Source organism: Atractosteus spatula, chromosome 13 (assembly GCF_055471065.1).
Source record: "Atractosteus spatula isolate fAtrSpa1 chromosome 13, fAtrSpa1.hap1, whole genome shotgun sequence".
Taxonomy (NCBI): Eukaryota; Metazoa; Chordata; class Actinopteri; order Semionotiformes; family Lepisosteidae; genus Atractosteus; species Atractosteus spatula.
In genome coordinates this window covers 28,228,518-28,254,140 of record NC_142718.1, presented here as the reverse complement: position 1 = coordinate 28,254,140, position 25,623 = coordinate 28,228,518, and the positions used below count along the sequence as shown (strand labels likewise).

General features: G+C 35.6%; 1 protein-coding gene across 2 annotated transcripts in view; it reads left to right on the top strand.

Moving 5' to 3' along the window:
* xirp2b (xin actin binding repeat containing 2b) overlaps positions 1-25,623 on the top strand; it is a 55,879-nt gene that overhangs the window by 12,388 nt on the left and 17,868 nt on the right. The window contains exons 2-5 of one of the 2 annotated variants that reach the window (XM_088930494.1): positions 8,381-8,525; positions 22,623-22,789; positions 23,757-23,888; positions 24,729-24,833. In XM_088930494.1, the coding sequence (XP_088786620.1) occupies positions 8,381-8,525; positions 22,623-22,789; positions 23,757-23,888; positions 24,729-24,833 (549 nt within the window). Of the gene's footprint in view, positions 1-8,380; positions 8,526-16,756; positions 16,930-22,622; positions 22,790-23,756; positions 23,889-24,728; positions 24,834-25,623 lie in introns of those variants that run through there. The other variant, XM_088930495.1, reaches the window with a different exon arrangement.

Sequence of the window (25,623 nt, the reverse complement as noted above, 5' to 3'; positions counted from 1 at the left end):
GGCTATTGTGGTCCTAGCATGTTCACTAGATTAATAAAAGTCAGAACAAAATGCTTTAGGTGGTTGTTTTTCTTTAAGCTTAGCTTCTAATGTTCAAATGACTTTGAGAGTTCTGAGATAAGGTGTCAAATATGATTATATCACAAGGCAAGCAGTTGCTAAATATATGCTCTGTTGCTGTGAATATTGCGCTGTTGTTACGTGTACTACTGATATGGATTTCTGAGGCTGTAACAAAAACTTTATTTCATGTAGTTTGTTTGGCTTTGTCCTTCTTTTCTGTAGTGTACATACAGTATGTTAGCGTTCCACAACAGAGCTATATTACTGTATATTGGTCTTTGCCTCATTTACATATCATTTACTGTTGCACTTTCACTCTGTGGTTAATTGCTTGTGTCTTATTTTTGTATTCAGAAACTTCTAGTTGCCAAGGCACTATAGGAATATTAATGAGGTAAAAAGCAGTCTTTTTTAGGTAATTTTTTTTTACTTTAACAAGGAGTATCACACCAATAACAAGATAAGCAGGAAGCAATGTAACAAGTACAACAAATGTCTCTCCCCCTTCCTCCCCCCAGCAGTATTTCCCCAGACCCCACTTTCTTCATTGTTTCTAATTGCAGCTTTGCTCCAGATCTTGAGAGTGACGTCGCTAGCCTTATTTACTCTGGTGGTAGAAAGTTCCAGCATCACTATTGCAAACTGCAGGCTTGAGGAATATGTTCTATTTGGGCTGCTGCATAAATGTAAAATGATTGTCTTTCAGTTTCACTCGATGCTCTTTAAATCTTAAGTCCTACAACTTAAAATAGCACCTGCAAAAATATGAAGTGGTTTTTAAAGTTAGCTGATGCTTCTGATCACCTCACTAACTCCTTTTTCCCCTCCATTTCCCAAAAAGAAGAGAATGGCTGAGTGAGATTGGGTATACATAGAGTAACAAATAGATCAAGATTTATCTGGTTTAGCTGTACCCAGCAGAAATTTAACAGATGAATATTCAAGTAACATCACTTAGATAGATTTATTCCTTTCAACTCTGCTCAAGGAAGCAGACAAGTGCGATACAGATGTGTGGTTGGCTTTATGTACAGCAGAGGATGAACGGAGAACTATCATTCCCCTTTTGATTTGTAATGATGTTTTAAATAAGGGAATGTCTGTATTAACTTGGCACTCTAAAAAGTAAAGACAGAAAGGAATTCAGAAGCTACCAACCAACACTGCATGTTTTCACTTGACTGTAACGAGAGCAAAAGAAATTCAAAAGTATTCTCGTTGAAAACACACAATCATCTGTTTCCCTATTGAAGAAATAAGCCAATCAATAGCATTTTTATCCCAATGGTATCCCATTTTATTAACAAAATTTAATCCTGTGATAATTCATTCATCTTCACCCCTACATTTCCTTCTAAATTGTCCATAACTATAATGCTTACAGATGCAATATGATTCTAATGACTAATTTTTGAAAGAAGGTTTCTGGCTATATACTGTATGAAATATTGCAAGTCGTTTAATTTTCTTTGTGGTTATAGTTTTTGACCTCAACATTAAATGTTGCCAGAAGCTTATTTTTAGGCACAGAAGAAAATCTGTATTTATGATTTCTGGCAACAAATGAATATATTATCGTTAAAGTCATATTAGTCCAGAAAGGAATTAATATCAAAAAGGGTCCCTGAGTTTTAATGTTAAATGCTTAAAATCTCATTGGAGGATTGCCAAGAGTTCTAATTAGGGAAGAAGTCCGTGTAATAGTGTTTGAAATATTTTCTTTTCCAGTATATTTTGTTTGTTTTTTTCTTTCATTGTACGGTATACTAGTTGAAGTGGGAGTTACACATCATAACGGAACTTTGGCATCTCTAAAGGACAAACTTCAATGGAACATTCGTTACATTGCTGTTTCCAATCCATCCTATTTTGTCTGCCCATTGTTCCATTATGGATACTAGTATCAATAACGATATTCAATACATTTTGCATTAATATGTGTTTTTGATACACTAATGCATTGTTTTCATTCAAGGTGACTTATAAGGATGACCATGAGAAATCTGCTGTATTTTAAAAATGAAAAAAAAAAACAATAATGAATTCAGAGAAGTTAAGGGAGTACGGGAAACATTGTAAGAATACCAAAAATACAGTAATGCAGTAAAATGAGTGTAACACAAATATGTGCAGTGACACGAGACTGCAGTACAGTGTACAGTTCTGTATATACTGTACAGTGCTGCCAATGTCTGTGAGGCATAAGCAGGTTATCAGAAAGCAAGTGTAGTTTAATTTATGGATACTATGGCCTTAATACTGTAAGTGTATTTCAAATAAATGTACTTTTTAAAATTATTTGACAGAAGCTTGAGGCCAGGGTGGTAGTGTGATTGAAACAAATTTACTGATGCCTGCAGCGATTAAAAACACCAAAGCAGCAGTTTCCGCTACAAGAAAGTGAACTCCCCACGACTTCAATTGTTTCTACTAATGTTAAGATTATAATCATTTCCTCAATTAATATCCAGCTTGCTACAGTATGGGGATAGAAGTAATGGGAAGTCTGCCTTAATTAAAATAATAAGCTTTTGTGGCTGAAAGGGAATTTGTAATAGTTTGCATCTTGACAAAGGCTTAACTCAGGGCCATATGCCCTTAATTTAGTTATTTTTGGTTTATTTTATTTGTTATATATGCAGGCTGCTCAAACATTCCAGTAGCAAATAAAACCAAAATCAAAAGTCAAAAGTAAGTCCAATAAAATGGAGATTACCTTGGTTGCCATGGCAAACCTCTGAAGCAAAATGAACAAGGAAATGATAAGATACTGGAAAAACAAATATTCCCAATGGAAAATGTAAATTACATTCCAGCAGTTTACTCTAGTTAAGCATTAATAGTAGAACAGACAGGGGGTAGACCTAAGAGCAGTATTTATAATGTCAAGTCTGTTTTGCAGACCAATATGCAAAATAACTAACACAGTGTAAATGGTAGTTTGTTACTGCTCCCATTCAGCAAAAGAACTGTTGAAGCCTATTCAGGAGATTTTTTTTTCATAAAAGAAGCACCCCCTAGCATGAGATTTTATACTTTATGATTACTGAAGTACCAGTTACAGCAGCTTTTATCCCCAAATAAAACCAGGCTTTGCTTTTATGTGCTCAGCACTGGCAGAATAGAGAAGCGGATGGAAGCCACTGAAACATGATTTGCATGCATCACACAGGAGTTGTGCTGCAATGACATTAGAGGAAAACATTTTGTAGACTGAAAAGCTTGTCTGCAAAACTGGTCTGCGACACGGCTTCCCTATTTAAGGGACTAATATATCCCGATCCGTGATATTGTGAAATGTGGCACTGCACACCTAGTGTGTTGCTTCAGTAATGTGCGTCACACTCCATAAAATGTAACGGTTAGGATCATTGTCCCCTCTAAGCACTTCTGTTGCCCTTTTTTGATCATATGAGTAAGCGTGGCAAGAGAGGAGGAGGGTGGGTATGGATTCAACAATGCATTATGTGTTAAAGCAGAAAAAATGTACTGTCTGATTTTTATAGAACAGCACTCAAGCCTATTGTATTAATGTGTATTAAGGCTTTATTTTCTCTTTGTTACCTGTTCCTGGTAATTTTTTTTTCATCTGATTTCCTTCTCTTGCAGCACGTGATACAAAAGAATCCTTTTAAAAATGTTTTAAAGTCTACTTATTAAACATTTGAAATATCGCCATACAGTACAGTATGTTCATTAGAGAGATGTGATGTGCTGTCAGCACTCCTTTATATATCAAAAACAACATTAAGCAGGAAGGAGGTCCTACACAGGAAGAGCTTTATGATAGTCTAACCCTAAGTGCATATGGGAGAGATAGTATCTTACATTTGGTCAGAAGTGGTAGATGTGTTTTGTGTTTCTTTTTGAATGTTTTTTTTCACAAGTCTGAATAACGCTTTAATGTCAGTGATGCGGCAGTAATGACACATTTATGACAGTTGCAAAAAGCAGTTGCTTGTGTAATCCCAAACAGAATTTGTATCTGTAGTTCGCCTCACGGACAGTATTTTCACATGTGAATGATTTGAAATGGACAGCAATGCTTCCTGAAAAGTAATACCACGAAACCTCTCTCCTTTGCTCTGATCATTGGTGGCTTTCGTGCTGCAGCAGCCTGTGTGCTTGTGATAGACAAGGCTGCTCACAAAGCTCTTCTCTGCAGCCCATATTGTGAGAGCAGATGTGAGACTTGGCATGCCGTGCTCTTTCACACTTCTCAGTTGGAACACGGAATAAGTTTCTACATACTATCAAACACTGGGAAAAAAATGAAAAAGCTGGAGACTGTGTGCAACTTTGCTCTCCCACAGACATGACTGATTTTAAAAGGAAATAGGAAATATAAAGAACAGTGACATTTAGACAGACAAATGAACATTTTTTTTTATATGAACATCTCTTAAAGGTGAACCAATTGTAACATATATTTTAGCTATTGTGCTCAACATCTATTAGTATATGAATATTATCAAATCTTCCTTTTTTTGTCTTCGGCATGAGAGAGGTAGAAACAGCTGGATGAACTAAACTGGCCTGACTGTATCCACTTGGAGAGAAAACACATGTCATTGGTTGTAGATCTGCTAATTAGGATACATGACTCTTCTTTTTCTTGGCTTTTCTAGTTTACACAGACAGTATTACACATTCATTCATTTTTACAATTTAAAACAAATGTATGTCTTTTTTTACATAAACCTATTAAACACCACTTCTGAGCACCCATGGTCTCAATGATTGTATGCAATGTCTACAGTCTTAAATACATTTTGATTACTTTTTTGCAACTTTGCAGTCCTGTTCTTTTTTCTGGCTAAAAGTTTCTGTTCCATTCTTTTAGAACAGCCAGTGCCAGGGTTTGAATTACAGTATGTACATCTATGTACTAACAATTACATAACAATACTGTAATAAGAATTGCAATATGAAGCTGTTCTTTAAGTCTATAAATGTGTTTTTGAACTGCAAACATCAAGTGTATGAACATAGCATCAGTCATGGTTTAGAATAGATTCTCCAAGAATTTTAGATCAGGGAAGCCGAAACAAGTGATAATCCAGGTCAGATGGAAATGAGGTGACTGTAGAAAACCTATCAGACAGAATCATGTTGACATGACATGAGCGATATCTGTGATGTTAATCCTATGTGAATTCTGTTCAGTTTCTGGTTAGTGATATCGGCACTTTCTCCCTCAACTTTGCCATGGGTCATTTGTTCACTATTTCTCTGGTCATCTTTCATTTGTTGATACAAACATAAAATTCATGAATATATATGTATCTGTCTCTCTGCGCACATATTTGAAATGTGTTAACCACACAAAATATGAAGGTATCATGTTTAACTTCATTTCGTATCATAACCACCTGTTTTAGGTCTATAATTAGTATGGTGGCATGTCTTAGGCCATGGTATATGGTGTGTGTGGAATAACAGAGACTCACTGACCAGATACAGACCCCATGTGTAAACTTCTTTAGATATGCTCTTCATTTGGTATGACTCTAAAGCCACTTTTTAATTCCTTATAAGAGAATAAAACAATTCTTAAATATAGATACTGCGGTGTAGGTTCATAAAATCCTGTAACAGATTATGTTGCATTTTAATCTTTCTACTCCAAGGCTGCGACAAAAAAAAAAAAGGAATGCGACAGTGATCACAACAGGAAGCATATTTCAATTCAAAAAGCAATTACATCAAGCAATTGTGCATGGATCGATGTGCTCTGCAGCACGGACTGCAATTTAAATTGAACATTCCCTCCAAACTGGGAGTTACACATGAGCTACCTTTTGCCATGAGTGGTTTTAAATAAAACTTCTCCCAGGCCCGCTCTTGCAAAGCTGCAGATGAGGTGTAGACCACAAATCCCCTGCTTTTTGTTATCAGTGCTGTTCAAGAGTCTTGCGCAGTTTACATCATAATCAATACCACTCTGTGATCTCTGGAATTGATCTCTGGAAGTTCTAGCACCCTGAGTTCCTACAACCAGAAAAGAACAGTATTGGATTGCACCTTTCAGATGACACTCTCAGAGAAACAATCTCAGAAACCCAGAACAGGATTTTTCACTTATCAGCATGCTGTTTATTGATATATTTCCTGGCAGTGTTGCCACAAAGGCAGGAGAAACCTTGCTTACTGTATATATTATACATGCTTTTGCAAGGGATAGTGCATTTAAAGGAGTCAGTGGTTATTATTTATACAATAGATACTTAGAATGTTTGACAATTTTGTTTCATTGATATGTACGTGTGTTTATTCCCCTTTATCCCAAGATATCACATTTTGGCCGGACGACCTCTGACCTGTAGCACTAGAAATTTGAATACCCAGCCCCTAATCCTTTGGCCTTGTAACATAATTCTCTTTCTAATGTGTAGCTTGGATCTGTAAATATGCTATAAGTCTTGTTTGATGACTGAAATGGAAACATAAGGTTAAAGGGAAAAAAGTGTTGTATCAATTAATTAATTTTAATTGCTTACACTTATATAGCGCTTTTCTGGACACTCCACTCAAAGCGCTTTACAGGTGATGGGGACTCCCCTCCACCACCACCAATGTGCAGCATCCACATGGATGATGCGACGGAAGCCATAGTGCGCCAGAAGGCTCACCACACATCAGCTATTAGTGGTGAGGAGAGCAGAGTAATGAAGCCAATTCATAGATGGGGATTATTAGGAGGCCGTGATTGGTAAGAGCCAATGGGAAATTTGGCCAGGACGCCGGGGTTACACCCCTACTCTTTTCGAGAAACGCCCTGGGAATTTTAATGACCACAGAGAGTCAGGACCTCGGTTTTACATCTCATCCGAAGGATGGCGCCTGTTTACAGTATAGTGTCCCCGTCACTATACTGGGGCATTAGGACCCACATGGACTGCAGGGTGAGTGCCCCCTGCTTGCCCCACTAACACCTCTTCCAGCAGCAACCTTAGTTTTTCCCATCCAGGTACTGACGAGGCTCACACCTGCTTAGCTTTAGTGGGTTGCCTGTTGTGAGTTGCAGGGCGATATGGCTGCTGGCTTAAATTAGTGCTTTAGAAGTTAATACAAGAGTTGCATAAGCCCCTGTTTGAAAAAAAGAATACATTAAAGTTTGCTGCTCAGGGCAATTCAAAAGTAGCTCTAGCAAGTTCAAAGTTTAAGTAACCAAAAAATGAATAGTGCAATATTTGCAACAAAGCTAATTTAGCTGAAGGACCGGAGTTGTGAAATAGTGTTCAGGGAAGATCACAGTCAAGCTTTGAGGTATATCACAGGCAAAAAGATTTTTAAGGAATCCTGGCAAAACAGTCAATTGATGCCGAGGGAGCTTAAATGTCAGAAGAGAGCTTTTCGTTGTTGAATTGTCAATGAATGCGGAGGAGCTTTTGGGTGAATTCCTCAAAACAAAGATAAACTGAGAGGTTTTAGTTCACTCAGTTTTTGATGAAAAGCACTTGTCTTCAGATATTATTTTCAACATACCTAATGCTATGGAGGTGCTGTAGGGGAGTAGCCATTGGGAACAAATTTGATTTGCAAATAATGACAAGTAGGAAACAAAGGTAGGTTTATACCCCTGTAGGGTTGATTTGCAAGAAGAAATAAAACACTGCAACTGCTTTACAGCAACAAAAATCCCCAGTAAACAAAGTAGAAGAGAGAATTGATAAAATTTCATATTACTTATTTTTAGGACACCTTAAAGGCTTGGTGTTTTGTTTACTCATAAAATAATAACATTAACTGCTGCACTGCCCTATAATGTGAAACAGCCTGAAATCATTGTCTAATGATCACTGTATACTCAGTTACATTCTAGAATTATTATGTATTGGGAATATTTTTAGATTGATCTCATCAGTACTGTAAAACATAAGCATTGAAACAAAATATTGTGTTCATTATCCATTTGGGCCACCTTGATGTCTTGAAAAACATATTTTTTATACCAACTTGAGATTGTTTTTTTCTGAGATTGTTGAATGTCTTTCAAATGCCTGTACTGGGTCCACACAAGGAAAAGAGGAAAAAAAAACTTTCAGTGCAACTCCGCTTTCCATATTACATTCAAGGTCACCTTTGTGCAGTGAAATCATGACTGCCTTTCTACTGCAAAATGCAATCTGCTGCAGTTCCATGTGTTGTGAAATCGCAGCTGGTGTTGATTGGCAAGAAAGTTGCAAGCTTTTCTCGTCTCTTGTTTTATTCAAACACTGAGTTGGTTTGCGAAGGCTGTGTGATGGTCACTCCCACAGAGGAAAACCGCAGGTGTTTCCTCCTAACACTTTACATCCCCTTTTGTCTTCATCAGGAAGCAAGAGCAAAAGGAGGTATGCACTCACCAGCATCTAAGAAACAACTTGGAAGCCCTACCAGCAGTTTCGCAATGGACCAGAAAGACTGCCAATCACCTGAAGACAAATTGTGCCCAAAATTGAGCCTGGACACCAGCAAATGTGAGGATAAATACATCTCTTAAATACACTTGTGATTTTTTAATGGCACCTTGCATACTGGCTGATTGCTGCTGCTTATGAGTGACTACCGATTACAGCCTATGCCACCTAAGCCAGTGGCAGAATAAAAATTAAAACAGAAAGTGGTTTTCAAGAAAATTTGCTGCAGAGCAAATCTGGCTTCCATTTCCTGAAAGAAAAGTTTTAAAGCCGTGCTCTTAGCTGTAGGCACTGTAGGTATGGGAAACCATTTTTTTAATTAAAGTTTATCAGAAATTTGGAAAACCAGAGCAAATTTTACAGCAGAGCAAAAGGCTTTGGAAAAGGTCCTGCTGATGCAGACTGTCCTGTTTCTAAAATTGAAATGGAAATAGGTTATAATCTCTCAAAACAAAATACTAAATTAAGATTAAAAGCTTAATTTTTTTAGCATATTATGCTAATATGTTCCTGCATTTTTATTTATAGGACAGGTCTTTGAAGCATACCAAAGCAAACATGCTTATAGAAACCACTTTTACTGTATTTTAGGGTTGCTACCAAGGTATGCAACATACCCACACTTGTAGGCATAGGCAGTGTTTGTTTAAAAATGAATGATCTCAGACTCCCAAGCTGTTTCTCTGAAATAAATATTCATGAGGTATGCACTCCTCTGTTCCAAATATATAATAAAATATCCTGCTTTTTTGATGAAGAGACTGCATCTCCTTTCTTTGATTTTCTTTGATTTGCGCATTAAACATTAAGATTGTGTTGTTTTCTAAGACATTTTTTTCTGCTTTTGAGACATTTAACTCCCCAGTTATAATAGCATATTGTTTTAACTGATTAATTCTAATGAGGGCTCCCTGAAACCTTCAGACTTTGCATATTGATTGTGCTGAGACAGTGTTTGCAGCAAAAACAGTTGTTCACAGAGGTAAAGTTCATTGCTTTGTGGTCTTCAATAATGATAACTTCTGACAGATTTGGATCTACTGGTTGAAGACAATAAATTGAGCTGAAACCATGAATGCCCCTTTCTCCCCTGCATTTGTCATAGGATACAACAGTGCTTTTGCTTCATATATCATATAAATAAATCTTACAAGAAACAGCTTACTCAAATTCCTACCCAATTGTTAATTTCTGTTTAGAGGACTCAACGCATGTTACAAATATTGCTACCAGACCTGAACACCTCAGCACCTTGAAATAAACATCTCAAACTATTTTTAAGAACCTTTAAAAATTCCAGGCATTAAAGGATATACTGTATGTGCAGATAATATTATTAATAGAGGCTAGTGTATAACATTGTTGACCTTTATTGGCAGAAAAGTTTTTTTTCTGTTATGATCTGAGTGGCTTCAGAACTTTCTAAAACAGATTTAGTCAAAGCATTACTCTGCTAAGAAATGACTGTACTGTAGCTGAATGACTGATTTTTACATCTCCAGATAATCTGCTGCCATGTGTATAGTGATACCTTAGTTTTCTTTCTATTTTTCAAAACGTTTTCTGATATTTTGATTCACAGCATGACTGAAACAATATTTCTGTCAATCAGAGTGATGTTCACATTGCTTATCTTGTCTTACTTGTTTATTTAAAGTGATTTGCTTATGGATAAGATTCTGATTGGTTAGAAAAAAAGGTGTGTGAATAAAGGGGTCTAAAAATAAAAATATTCTATATAGGAAGAAATTCATGGTTATTTTCCCAACTTAAATATACTGCCAGACTGTTTTGTTTTCTGATGCTGCCTCCACTAACAGGATTGCATTTGAGACAGTAAAATCTTACTAAATACTATATGACTTTGAGTATACCTAAACATTTAATAATATATTACATCCCTGATTGTTCATTTGACACATTGTCAAATGTTTAATTCAAATGTCAAATAAGAATGTGGGAATAAAAAGTGGTGAAGGTTATAGAGTATGGACACAACATTCAGAAAAGATTGAGGGATATTTTTAGATCAGCTTTAACATTGCATGCATGTCCACAACCCTGTAAGTATTTTGTCTTGTTTGGAGTGTAACATTTTGGTTTTGTGTGAAGGCTCCACTACTGATGTCCCTATCTCCATGTAATCCTTCCTTGAAAGAAAGCTATCCCCGGCCAGTCAAATCCCCTAGAAAGTTTCAAGTAAAATCTTGAAATGTGTTAGAAGTGGCTGGGTTAGTGATCAACCTCTGATTTCTGGCACAGGAATATTCTGCAGATTAGCAGATACTGTTATCTTCAGAGACAAGGTCATTTAATTAACAACAGGAGGAATGCTATATTTGTTTCCTAAAGAGTTTTCAATGCTTCACAGGTTTCACAAAGTTAATAATCATCCTTTGGTAGGAACACTGAATTAAATACAGCTAAGGTCCAGAAAATACTTCTCAAACAGGCTGGGCAATAGAGCATAACAATAATTAAGGTGTTGACATCTCATTGGCACATACTGTTTATTATCGTGAATTATATAAAAATCTGGTCTTTCAATAAGATGCAGTGGACAAAAAATACAACCAGTCATTGGAAAATCACATTATTTCACTAAAATATAAAAAGATAAAAGCACATATAAAGGAACATGTTTTTGATGCCTATTTTTATTTCTTTGCATCAATTAACTATTTAATTTTAAAGTTGTACTAAAATCAGTGGGAAATGAACTGTACATTCTGTGCTTTTATCATAAAACATGTAAAACGTTTGGTATTTTTATTATTAACAGCTTCAGACATTTACCTCAAAATGATTTCTCTTAGTCGTTCTGGAAAAATGAAGAAGTGGGGTTGAGGTAGTTAGCTAGAGGTCTGCTTATCTCAATAAAAGATGACGAACTGTTTTCATGTGTAGAATGCTTGCGGCAGATGTAGAAGCTGGCAAAGTACATAAACCCTAAGTTGGCAAAATATTTTAGTAGCCACACTAATACAAATAAAGTTGTCTGCATCATAATATTTGCAAATTCAAATAGATATACACACAAATATATTGGCTATATTTGAAAGATGCCTTTCATTGTAATTCTGTCCATGAAGTAGTACCTTAGAAAAAGCTGGAGGGGAGAAAAAGTGATATAAGAAATATGTCAGTGAAGCAAAATTTAGAATATGTGATTCTTCTCTCAAAAACCACTTCACATCTTGAACAACTCCCCTGAGAAATTCTTCCATGAATTTATTTTCATGTTGAAGTTTGAATTTAATTAATATACAGCTTGCAATACTTTTCCTATCATGGAGATATATAGTGTCCCTTTAAAATACCCCATAGTAACATTCATTGCACTTAGCCCAAATAAGCTGACAAAAGACTAATCCAGACTTTACGATTAGAGTCATATTTGCCTGTAATGTAGACAATAAAGGTTATTTAAATTGCAGTTTAACCAGTTTCTTGTAATTTAAAGGGCTACTTGTGCGATGGGCCTTGATACCATCAAAACTCCATCATCACTAGTGGAGATTTATGAAACTAATAGAAACAAAATAGCATCTGAAATAAATATTTCTTTAAACCTTTACCACCAAGTTGATTTTAACTGTATATTTTCCTTAATATTAAAAAAATTAAAAAATCATAATCAAGCTGTTTTTATTACTTTATAATTCCTTTATGATATAAGTTTAATTTAATTTGGCATTGCATTCATTGTAAATATGCCCCACAATCTTCACTTTCAGATGTAATCCACTCGTCTCCAAAGCCAGTTCATCATCTCATTCACTTGTAAAGGTGTGAAAAGATTATTTATCCTTGAATAATCTATACTCGAAGGGCATGTAATTTGTCACATTTTAAGAATAATACCCTTTCATCATACAGTATGGTTCCCTAAATGTAGTAATGCACAGGCTTCTTATAAAGTTATTTGCACAGCTGAATAAAGGTTCAGCATATTCATACAGCTGAGTCATAATAAATGCACTGTGGAGCAGTGCAATTTGATACACATACAAATGAGATCATATGGAACATATTAGAGTGAATATCATCATTAGACTGCTTCTTATGGTTCAAGAATATAATGCCATGTTCTTCCACACATGGAAACTATTATGGATGTATAAGGCGCCTGGCAACAGTAGTAAGACCCATGTACAGATTTTACATTGTGTTGCTTTCAAGCTTGCAGTCATGATACTTTGAAGTAGCAGTTAATATCTACTCCACACATTCTAAGCAAAAAACCAAAAGAAAGACATAAACAGAATTTGAATGAAAAGTGGAAAAGACACGATGGCATGAGTGTTTTGCTGTGGCAAACCTTATTTAAATGAGGTGCACTAAATTACCGTAACGAGTCACACAAATAGTTGAAAGGCCTTTATCTGTGGGTAATAAAAGTGATTCAGATGATTTCAGAATAAAAACTCCTCACTCTGTAAGGTCTCTCAGTCAGGTAGTGAATTCGAAGCAAAGATTCAACCATGAAGACCAAGGAGTTTTCAGAACAACCCAGGAATAATGTTATAGAAAGGCACAGATCAGGAGAAGAGTATAATAACATTTAAATAATTCTTAATATCTCTTAGAGCATAGTGAAGTTAAACCTTATGATCTGGAAGGCACCCACCCATTGACTAGACCAGGCTGTCCCTCCAAACTCCTTAAGCAGTTACTCTTAGCGATGAGGGAACTGGTTAGGAATACCATCACGATTTTGAAAGAGTTATAGAGCTCAGTGCCTGACATGGGAGAAAAAGCCCATGGGTCAACAATATCTCTTTCACTCCAAAAGGAGGCTTACAAATAAGCACCTGATACTGCAATTATGTAGCAAAAGGTTTTGTGTTCAGACAACAAAAAATTGTAACTTTTTGGTCTAAATGCAAAACATCTGATGCAAACCCAATGTAGTGTATCACTCAGTATATGCTACTTTCAAGCAGGGTGGTTATAGTTACAGTACTGTATGTTATAGTTTTGCTTTTCATCAGCAGGGACTGGGAAGTTTGTCAACACCAATGGGAACATACCATTGGCAAAGTTTAGAGGAAAACCTGTTTCATTTCTAAAACTGGGACGAAAATTCACCTTTCTGCAGGATAATGATCCAAAGAACAAGGTCAAAGCCAAACTGGAGCGGTTTAAGCAAAAGAACATCAATCTCCTTGAGTAGCCAGGTTCTGATTTGAATGCAATTGAGAATATGGGGAAGGTTATGAAAACTTCTGTCCATAAGCTACCCTTAAGCATCTGAAATTCAGCAAATCAGCCACAAAGAATGGACAAAAACTGCAACAGTGTGTGGGTATAGATTTACCCCCAAAACACTTGCAGATATAATTGCTGCCAAAAGTGGTTCCACCAAAAATTGTTTTCTCGATTCTGAATACTTATGCAATTGACATATTAAATTTGTTTCTCTCCATTTTTAGTTTTATGGAGTATGCATCATTTAGTCTGAATAATTCTACAAGGCACAGTAAATGTTGGCTAGTAATAAAGTAATTTAGCTAACATAATGCCCCTAGATGCATACGGTCATTGTCCATACAAATGTGTTCCTCATATTCCAATTTGTGTGCATATTCAATTTAATAGTTACACTGTGCAGAATTTTTACGCTAGAGTTCTCCGAGAAGGCCAAATAACTTTATAAAGGACCAATATATTTTGTGATTACACATTTCAGGTACAGTATACTGCATACAGAATGGCTTTTGGCAAGTGGGATAGAAGAAATCAGACACACTTTGCAATCATGCTGTAAGGCACAGTTCTATTTCTGTAGTTAAAAGCTAAATGTAACTCTCCCAAGACAGCATGTTACCACTGTTACATTAGAGTGTTAGTAATTCATATGTGGCCATACATTGTTAGTGAAGGATTTGAAGATTAAAATATATTTAATTATTATCTTGATATGTTATTTGTTACCATGTATACTAGCTTATTTAAATTTTAAAATCTTAGATTCTCAACATTGATTTCTAAACTTGAATGTGTGCATTTTAATATAAAAATCCATGAAGGGAATTGGTTTTAGATTTGGCTGAAATATCAAGAAAATCCTTTTAGCAGATGGAAATTGTCCAGTTGAGAATAAAAAATTGAATTGAATACATAGTTTATATAATGGATGATCTAGCATTTTCTAGACAGGGCTGCAAGGGATTCAGAGCCTGTCCTGGCAAGCAATGGGCACAAGGCATGATACACACACATACTCACATAGGGCCAATTGTCCAGGAAGCCAATTAACCTACAATTTCCCCCAGTGGGAGGAAACCAGAACACCCAGAGAAAACCATACAAACACTGGGAGAACATACAAACTCCACATAGATAGCACCCCAGGAATTGAACCCAGCTCCCCAGTGCTGCAACGCAGAAATGCCCACTGTGCCACCCATGTATTGTAACATTCATTTGAAATCAATTTAAGGAAAGCATAAGTGATGTAGTATGGGTATATGTCTTCAGGCCTGTTGATAATGTCAGAATCGTGGTCTTGCATTCATTGACTACCAGCATTTCGTGTGTGTGTGTGCATTGTTATCTATGTTATTAATCATACACTAAGGTGTGCAAAATTAAATAAAGGTAATGATGTAAAACTGATAAAAGATGGTAGAGGAATATATTTAATGTATTATATTTCACAAAAGAAAAAGAAGTATGTTTGTATAAACAAGTGGGTTTTTTAGGATTCAGGGGCTTCGGTGCTCAAATTGTACCACCACAGTTAATGAAGACCTGGACCCAGACATATTACCACCTATCCATTTGATTTTGAGGACAGGTGTCTAATCATTTCCTGTGTACAGTATCTGACTGACAACCTCAACAGTGGCACTGAAAAGAAGTCCAGACCCTGTTATTATAAGGTAATGCAGAAACTCTGCATAATCATGTTGGACAAATATTCTGAAAATACCTGTTTTATGCATCACTGGCTTATTATTATTAGTGGGCTACCTTGCTCATGGGTGACTAATTTCTCACCCCTGACATGAATTCTGTATCATTTAAAGGCTGCATTTGTTTTCTAAAAATCACTTCTCATCTCAACGGGCATGCCATAGTTGTGTCATCTTCTGCTAGTGGGTTATGATAGGCTTCTTTCCATTTACTGATTTTGATGAAGTCTGTAAGGGAAAAGGTGCATTCACATTTCTTTTCTTGTTTTACAGCATTAGTATGCTAGGAAAATATGATGGATTCATAGAATCAGTCACATTCTGGAAATGTCATAAATTCCAAGTATGTTTAATAATTCAAAACCACGTTTTTCTCCCTATTAACATCACAAAGCAGTACTGATTGTTCTTTAATAGCCCTGCTCCTTCAGAGACATCTAAACTATATAACACATATTTATTTGGCTGGTGAAATTCAGTAGTCTAATTTGCTATAACAAAGTCACACTAACAGTTATTACATATTCACATTTATCAAGCTCCATTTCTGTAATCTCCAGCTATTTGTGATTTCGCAAACTTGTTTTATCAAAGTTAAAAAAGGGAGAAGGAAAGCAAAAAAGCAATCATAACATCTTCAAAACAGTCAACAGAAAAGTACCATTCAGTATATCATATTTAGATGATCAAGGACTAAAGATGTTTAAAATCATTAGTTTAAGCAGTGTCATTATCAGAGCCTGGTTATAGCAGCAGAAAGGGTTACCTTGTAACTGAAAGTTGCCTGGTTTCTTCTAGATGCCTGGTGACATGAATGAGCTCTCAGTTTCACCTATGGAACAGTAGACAGTGTTGCTGTGGTGCAATGCTCGGGTGCCATGTCTGGAAACCACACATTGCTCTGGGCTGCTGGGGATGCCAGGGGTGTCAGTCTGGCGCCTTTGTGGACAAGATAAGCTGGGAAAGAGAGGAATCAACCCCAGGTGGTTGTATGTTGTGTGCACCTCCCTGACTCCAGGCCTCTCTGGACCCTGGCATTAAAATATGACCCAATTTATTGGATAGAGTATTACCATATTTAAAGATTAAACAGTCAGTCTGATTGAAGCATTTTCTTTTTGCCTGGAGGGAACTAAATATGCAATAAAACTGTCATTATTAGAATACAAATTCACCATAAATGTTCATTATCTGATAATAATAATAAAACTAATAATTGCTTGTGTTAGGTTTAGTACTTCCAAAAACATTTCAACAGGAAGTCTGGTCAAGAAGAGTGCTGCAATTTGATGTTAAGGCAAGGCAGGACTCACCTTCTAAAAAAAGACGCCAAGGCTCTGCTTTTACAAGGGGTCTAAAATAAAATCAGCTGTCACTGTCTAGCTGGGTAAGAGGGTGAACAGACAAGGCTGGAGCTGGTCTCCAACACAGGGGGATGTGCTTGTGTGGAGGGCATAAATCCTGCTAGTTGAGGATCGGGGGGCCTTTGTGGGATCATACCATTTTAAACACTTCCTAGATATTGTTATCCAGCTGTAAAGAAGGTAAGTGTTTCAGACACCTGGAACTTTAATTGTCTTATATTGGCTTTGTTTTGGCATGTTTCAATTTGTTTTATCATGGCAATCTCTTAACAAATATTTTCTTAAGACAAGCTCCTTCATTAAGACTGACTTAATGAATGACTGACCTAAAAATTCCCCACAACGTCATTTAGTTTTAGATTTGCAAATATCCTCATGCATATGTAAGATCGAAATACCAGACTATCGTTATAAGTCATAAATTTAATCAATTTGCACAATTTACAGTATGACGTTTTCTTGAATTGCCAAGCTAGTCAGATTGTATGGAAGGAAATGTCTACACTGAAATGTCATTTCTTAATGGAAGGTTGTTCCATAAAATGATAACTCTAATGCTATCTGTTCAATATTGTACTGTGAAAATGTAGAATACAATGGCAATGTATTTCATCAACTAAACACAATAACTTTTTTTTTCCTTTTACAAACACTAAGCTACACATGGGTAAGTTCTTAATATACTGATTTTCAATAGCAGATATTTTTTTTTAAACTATAGACAAGGTGGTTTGTGTTTGAGTAACATGTGACTACTAGTTCGTCAAAGAAAAACCTTACATTCAGCTGTTTTTTCTGGATTTGGAACAATTCTAAGGCACCTGAAGTCTATAAAACTGTGTTCTGTAACTGGGGAATTGCTAAAAGAACTGAGGAATAATATGCTGTATAAAGAGCAATTAGCTGCTAGCCTTTGTTGGGTTGTATTGTGTCTTTGAACCTTTTAAAGGGGCACTAATGTTGGAAAAAGTGAAGCATTATTAGCATTTTAAGAATTGTTACCAATATATCTTACTTGAGGAAGGGCCACTAAACATAAGCATGACAGTTAGTGATGTGTAGGGAATTGAGCTCCGGTGGAACGTCTGTACCTGCAGAGTGATGGTTTTCTCTCCAGAAATGTTTCAACCAGAGATGAACTGTTTACAATAGTGATAGGTTGTACAGCTTTTATATACTAGATTATTTTCTGGATTAGAAATGCAAAGCCTGATGAAAGTTTTTGAACTGAGTTTGTGTTATACAGTTGATAAAAACACAACGAAAATAGTTCAAAAAATCATATCGGTATAAATGAATAATGTTCTGCTTACTTGTCATTCTCACCATGACAGATACACTTCTACTTTTTCATATTTGAATTTCTAATAATCTAATTTATCTCCTGTTTAAAGACCAAGGCAGTGTGAGGTTTGTTAGCTGTTGCTTGTTACAGTAAGTAGCAATAACTCACAGGAACAGACTCATTTATGAAAGTCATTGTTTTGTTTATTGTCTTCAATTTAAATCTTAAGAGGCAAAACGTATCTCAGTTCAATTTTGCTGACAGAACTGCATTTTAATGGGTTGATGCAATTCACTTCTTGGCCTATAATGGCATGAGCTTTTACTAAGTGAAGGCTTATGTTCCAGATTTCCTTCTCGAACAATTTCCTGCAGCAAGCTGGCACTGTAGTGTTATATTTCTGTTCATGTAACCGCTACCAGTGTTAGACCCAGGGTCAGGAGACTCTGCTCAGCTGAGCTGAACTGCTGGTCTCTATACATACCAAAGACAATACCACACTCCCTCATTCTGATGTCTACCTCTTTTTCAAACACTAGCAATCATCAGAGAGATTGTCAGAGGGCCGCATATTAATGCTTCATCCTAGTGACAAAAGCACATCCTAACTGTATGCCCCCTCAAATCAAAATTCCATTATTGAAAGGAATTCAATATTGTTATAAGGTATGCTATTCTCTTATATTATTATTATTATTATTATTATTATTATTATTAGGAAGGTTATTATTGAATAACTTCCATTTGAATACACTGCTGTACATGTAATCGAGAATAGAACAGCCCCTTACATATACTGTATGTTAATAAACAACGTTTCAAAGTTTGACAATTTGTCTGGAAGCAAAAGAGAGTTTTTAACTAAAAACAGTGTACCAAAAAGTATTCTCTTATTTTGACTAAATAAAACTTAGTTTCTGATTTAAATACTTTTGTTTTCCTTCAATGAATGCTCGTAATGGTGCCTGTCTCACCAGGAAGGGAACATGAGTCTATGGCTAAAGCAGTTTAAAATAAGGTTGATTTATTTTTTAACTTCGAGATGGCGCCGCTATTACCTCACTTTCCTGTAATGTGAGCTCTTGCCTCACTACTGCTTGTCATGAGATATCCAAGGATTGTAGTTGCACAATTTTAGAATGAAAATGTCAGTCTCTCTGCTAAACCTGCCTGTACACCAGAGTCACTGATCCCATAAAATAAATGAATACATTATCTCCTCTTTTCAGCATGTGTTAAATTTCACAATTACCTCAGGTGCTAACTATTTGACCTGTCATTAAAAACTGGGATGGGAAGAACCCCATTTATTTTGGGAGCTTGCTGTGCTAGTCACACATCTCATGGTAAGAGGGTGATAAGTTTACACCAGCATGCTAACCATAGCTAGGACTCTAAAATTGGTAGTTAAAGGGAACATAGTTTCATCACATGGCGTAAATTATCTTCCAAATGTCAGTCATCAATGTGATTTTGTAATTGAATAGTATTTAGTATTATTGTGCAAAGTTCTTTTTTTGGCTAGAAAGGCTACTGTAGAACTCAACATGTAGTTGTAAGAGGACGTCAGTGTTGTAGAGCAATAAGTGGAAAATAAGACAATGACAGTATTTCTCTCTTTCCCTTAAAACACCTGAAGCAATCAATAAATAAATGTTTCAGTTTGAACGTTTAAATGACTGTTGGGATTTTGTCAATAACACTTGTGTAAAGCTAAGGCAGTCTATATATCTGAAAATTCTCCTACAACCAAACTACCCTTTTTTATTTTCATTGTGTCGTACAGAACTTTGAACAATTTCTGTTTAAGTTATTGGAATAACAGATATAAGCAAATTTGACACAAAGGGCTTGTACTGTATTTTTTTTTATTTTGATTAATGCCTATAAAAAAGGCCATATTGCATGGCTTTTAAATAGAAAATGTAAAAGTACAGTACAGTATGTACTGTATAGTGTGGACTTGATTTTAATTGAAATCTTCTGTATTGAAACAAAGACACAGATATAATGTGCCTACGTATATATTTAAAACCAAATGCTTGACAGGCATTTTAATTTTGCAGATTGTAAAATGTTTTTCATCATCCAAATTGTTTCATAATATTAAGTCTCATGTACAGTACAAAGAGCGTCCAAACACTGGGCTCTTTAGTCTACACAGTGGACTAGATGAAAAAACAGAATTGAAGAATAATCAATATTAACACTACCATGCATGTGTTAATTTATCTTGAATTTAAAGTGAATGAATTTCTTATTTCATTATGTGTTACACTAACAGAGACTGGTTTCTTAATGGGGATGATTTGGTAATTAATACTTGGAGGATAAGTTCTTACATCTAAAAAGCATTTGAATGTTGCTTATTTCAAGTAATAAATTGTTCCCAGTCCTTTTCCCAAGTTACTAGTAAGAAATTTCTTACCAATTGCAGTAGAAATGCCAGATATAATAATAGCATAGACAATTCAAATGTCTTCTCCTCATTGACTATCATCTTTCATGATTACGTAAAGGTGTTAATTAATTGCTTTAATATCAAGGTGTCCCAAACTACTGCTACTGTCCCAAAGTGTAGCACCCTCCTGGGCAACTCTTGATAGTCATTATGTTCCAGCAGCCCCACTAAATGAACATGTGAGGTAGAGACATGAGAAACTGCTTCAATAACCTTTAATAACCTAGTAACCAGGACCTCAGTTTAATGTCTGTTTAATGGTATCTTCTACAGCAAAATTACTTCAGTCACCATACAGGGACACTGGTTTAGACATTTCAAGAGAATAGAGTGCCACCAACTGGTCTAGCTAACAGCATTTACCTATCCAGCTGCAATCCCTCCTATCCCAGTACTTATTCGGCACAACCTGGCTAATTCAGCTGGGAAACAAAGTATGGACACAATTATAGTGTCATAATTGCACAGAACTGGATGATTAGTCATGCCTCATGTTAACTTATGCTTAAAACTTTGCATTAAAACAGCACATTTTGTTGAATTATCATTGTTTTGTACCATGTACATTTAAGTATATGTAAGAATTCAAAAACTATCCCTAAGTCTAGCTATGCAATTAACCCTTACGTCTAAAACTAACTGTGCATTTCTGCTTGAATTGTGATACCTGTACCCAGAATGCCACAATGAATTTCAGTAATATAACAAATAGTGCAGCAAATTTAAGTGTTTTCTGTGATGACACTGTTTACAATATCAAAGTATTTTCAATAAATTTTCATTTGATTTTTTTGACACAAGGGAATAGGGTGTTACAGAGCAAGTCAAAAACATGACAATGGAAAGTCATTTCACTTTAAATCTTATCACTCCTTATGAGTGGATTTTGTGCTTGCAGTACTGACAATCTGAGAGGCCTGGAGAACAATGAGCAACAGCTGTTTACTTTGCAAATATGTTTTTTTGCCATTATCTCATAGAAATGTTCAACTTATAGTGTGAAATGTATTTCTCACTTCACTTCTGGTTTTCTGTACGAATGTATGGCCTAGCCATGTACTTATCTGGAAGTCAAACCCTCTGTGGTTGACAAGCTGTTTGCTAGCATGTGTTTCTGAAGTGACACTTTCATATTCTTTAATTATATGTTTGTTTTTAAATATAAACGGACTTCAAAGAAAAAATGACAGATTAAATCAATATGTTCTTATTGGATCTAAAGAGTTGTATTATATTTTTAAGATCAGCTAGCACATTTGATTCTTGAATTTGCTGGTGAAGCTTAATTGTCTGTCAACAGCTCATGACATAAATTTCTTTTACTCACTATGTATAGAAGGGAGATTGTTAGAGAACTGAATCACCTACGAATTATGTCATGCCTTTATACTGAGACAATACAATTTTCTGTATGTCACCAGAGCTTCAGTAACTAAGCCATACTGTCATTTAATGATTTAGGGAAAAGGCACAATGTTGAAAATCAGCACTTTTCTTATATAAACTCGGCTGTATAAATGTACTTTCATCCTAACCTCTTTAATTACTTGTAATGCAGAGCTATCATCTGTTCCAAAAGTCTAAGAATATAAATTCCTTGTTAGGCCCTTAGCTACATATAAAACTCCCCTCATCTGTGATTTACCAGTGCTTAAGTAATTGTTTTGCTGTGTGGGCATTTTCTTTTAGTGTAAGTGATGTGATTGATGTGTGTTTTTCTTCATTCACAAACAGGAAGCATATAATGAGTTCAATGGTTGAACTCTGTTTCATAAAGATCTTCATATAAATATTTTCCTAAACAGATTTTAGCTAGATTAGTTTGCATTAGCTTCATTTCAGGTAACAGTGTCAAGCAATTCACTCCATTAATGAGAAAGGTTTAATAATTTCACCCATTAATCGTTTAGTTCCAGAGCTGTGGTCAGCTATGAAGCAAGATAGGTTGGGTTTGTTTTAGGCTGGGGTTGTTTTATAAGTCAAACATATCCTGAAGAGTTTGTTTTTGTAACAGCATTAGATATACTGTAAACATGACATATGTCTTGATTGGTTTTCCTAATTCTCTTTACTTGACCATTGTATTGCAGTACAAGCCATTTATTAATATATTATATTTGTTTCTAGCTGCTGGCAGCACAGACAAATCAGGAACAGGAATTCCAGAGGAAACTGCAAACGGGAGGAGCAGCACACTATTGGATAGCAACAACGAGACTGTTTCACTGAAGGAAAGGCTGGCCATGTATCAGGCAGCTGTCTCCAAGAAGGAGGCAGTCAGCACCTCCAGCACAGTAAGATTATGTTCCTTTAATCTCTAGCTGGTCAGCGCAATTTAATTGCCATACTAGATCTACTATTATATATTTTCCTAAATCTTCTTTATTGGGAAACATGCAGATCAACAGCGAATCTTTGGTTCTACAGTACAGCATCTTTTAGAAAACGTGCAAAGAATAAGCTTCCATTTTAAATATTTGAAATTCCTCTTTGAAGTTTGTCACCTGGTTGATTCCTGTAAGTTTACAAAGTACTGCAAGAAAATGGAAAGCAGGGTCATTTGCAAGTTTTATAAAAAGCTAAGTGCTTTTTATTTCTAAACAGATGATTTGCAGATGATGAAACGAGATAATATTGTTCAGTATGGTCAGGAGATCCCTAACGTGGATGGAGATATCATCCATATAAATAGCATACTATAGGGGCGCAGAATAAGAGCATAAAAATGATGAATCACATTGCAATACTGTGAATTAGGCAAGCTTACAAAAACATTTTACCTTCTTGTTGTATGACAAAATGTGACCAAAGTTAGGCTTCACTGCTCTCATGCAGTGAAATCTATGCGAGTCAGAAAGGAGAACTTCAAATGGAGTTTAGTACAGCAATATGTACTATTTGTGCCCCCTGCAGGATAAGCCTGGGAGCAATTATTAATATACAGTAGGGAATGCCTGGGTCTGTCATCAACATGCCGTATGAAGGACAGATATGTATCAAGTTCAGAGGCTGGTCCTATCATAGACACGCATTTAAATAACACAACAACTCCTAAACTTCCAGTGAACACCAGCACTTGTAGTTTAGTTAACATTGTTAATTTATAGGAGAGATGCCACTGCATATATTTTTAATATAGTGTTTAATGTGAGAGAATGTCACCAAAGCCAAACAGAGCTAAGTACAATATTAAGTCTATCAATTGCATTCTCTTTCCATTTAAAGTGAAGGGAGCTAATGTTCTTTTCACTGCTTCATTAGGCTGTGGAGGAGTCTGAAGCTTGCTCTTTGCCTGGAGGGCTAGCCAGCGTGAAGAAACAATTTGAGAGCCAGGAAATTGGATCTTCACAAAGAACAGTTACCCAGTTCCATTACCAGCACAAATCTGTACAGGTAATTAAGAATATTGTAATACAAGTGATATTGAAACGGAAAGTCCAAATATGAGCTGTAGGAGAACATCTAGCAATGAAAGATAAATTCTAACCACCTTTCCTCTCAGTCACCCACCCATCCACTGACTCTGTTTCTGCATTCATTATTTCTCCTGCAGAGTTTAAATCATGTTTAATTTCCCACTTGCTTACATTTACAGTCAGTGATCAAAGATATGTATGAATATTGAATTGAAAAAAAAACAAGTTTTCAGAGTGATCATGTTTTTTTCTTGTAACAGGATCATTAAATTGCAGGGAATGGGTTATTGAAGAAGGCTGCCATTTACTGCCATTTTTAAATTTAGCTAATGGACATACGTTGTTGTGTGCAATACAAATAGATGATAAGAACAGCTTTAATGTAAGAATTGAAAACATCAAATGATGCACATTTTGCTGCAGCAATTACTTGGCATTCAAATTTGAAGGTTCGTTTTACATTCTGGATAATTGCTTTGTTCTAATTTTGTAAGCGGTATAGACACAAGTCCGCTTTAAAAAGTAACATATTTAAAGAAAGAAACTAAAAAATGTGCATTTGGCTACTAAAACAATCACTGTCCTATGTATGTAAAGCTGAAATTGCACAGCAATAATATCTTATTGCCAGATTATTTTCGGCTTTCACAATTAGCAAGCTATCATTTAAAAAATGTGTCATTGAAGCATTTTTATCTTCTTCAATTTAAACATTAATTAGTCCCACTTGTATTGCTAATAATGTTCCGCTGTTAGCAGCATTGAAATAAACAAGTGGTCCTCTACAGCGTCTGACAGCTAATTTTTTCTGTCACAGGAAGTGTCAAGTACATCTGAGGTTATGGTGAAGAGCAGTACCGGGGCAGAGCTGAAAGAGAATGTTCCATCAACACACCAGGTGTCTTTTGTTCAGGATGAAAAGGTAACAGTTGCAAAAAGGATGAGTGGACAAGGCTTTGATATCTAAACACATTATGCACAGAGCGGTATTGTAAAGACAACAGATGGAGCGTGAAATGATTTGATCAAGAAGGGATGCAGTGACTTCAACAAAGAAAGAAGACTTGTAATAATATTGAAAGGTGCTTTGTAAAGTCTCACTTTATACAAATATATTTTTAAAACCTTGCTTAGTAGAGAGAAGATTAACACCTGAATCAATGTTCAGATAGAGCCTTGTCACTTGCTAAAACTGGGAAATCATATCTACTGTGCAATATACAGATACCTTCTTGACAAGAATTATTCCCACAAGTCTACATCTTATCAAATATTTTCATTTCTGTGCAAAATTGGCAGCATATTGAGATCAAGTGTGGCTAAGCTAGATAGAATAAGAACTAGACATGAGCTATTGCTATTACCAATAACGAGTAAATAAAATATATAATTAAATAAGTACTATGCATCATTGATAAACTAATAAGGATAAACTAGAATTAAAAGCACATTAAATTAGACGATGCTATTTTCAAACTGGATACCTTCCAATGAGGAATATTTTTTACAAATGGAAAATAGCAAATTGTCAGTATACAGTAGATAAGTTGTGTTTTTTTATAACATTACAGAACTTTATTAATAATTACCACACAGAAACCACTTAATGACATTCAGGAGACCACTTAAATGATACAAAGAAATATGACAAAGGATTCACATTTCATTGTGCATTAAACTTAAAAAGAGAAGCACAGTGTTATTGTTTTAAA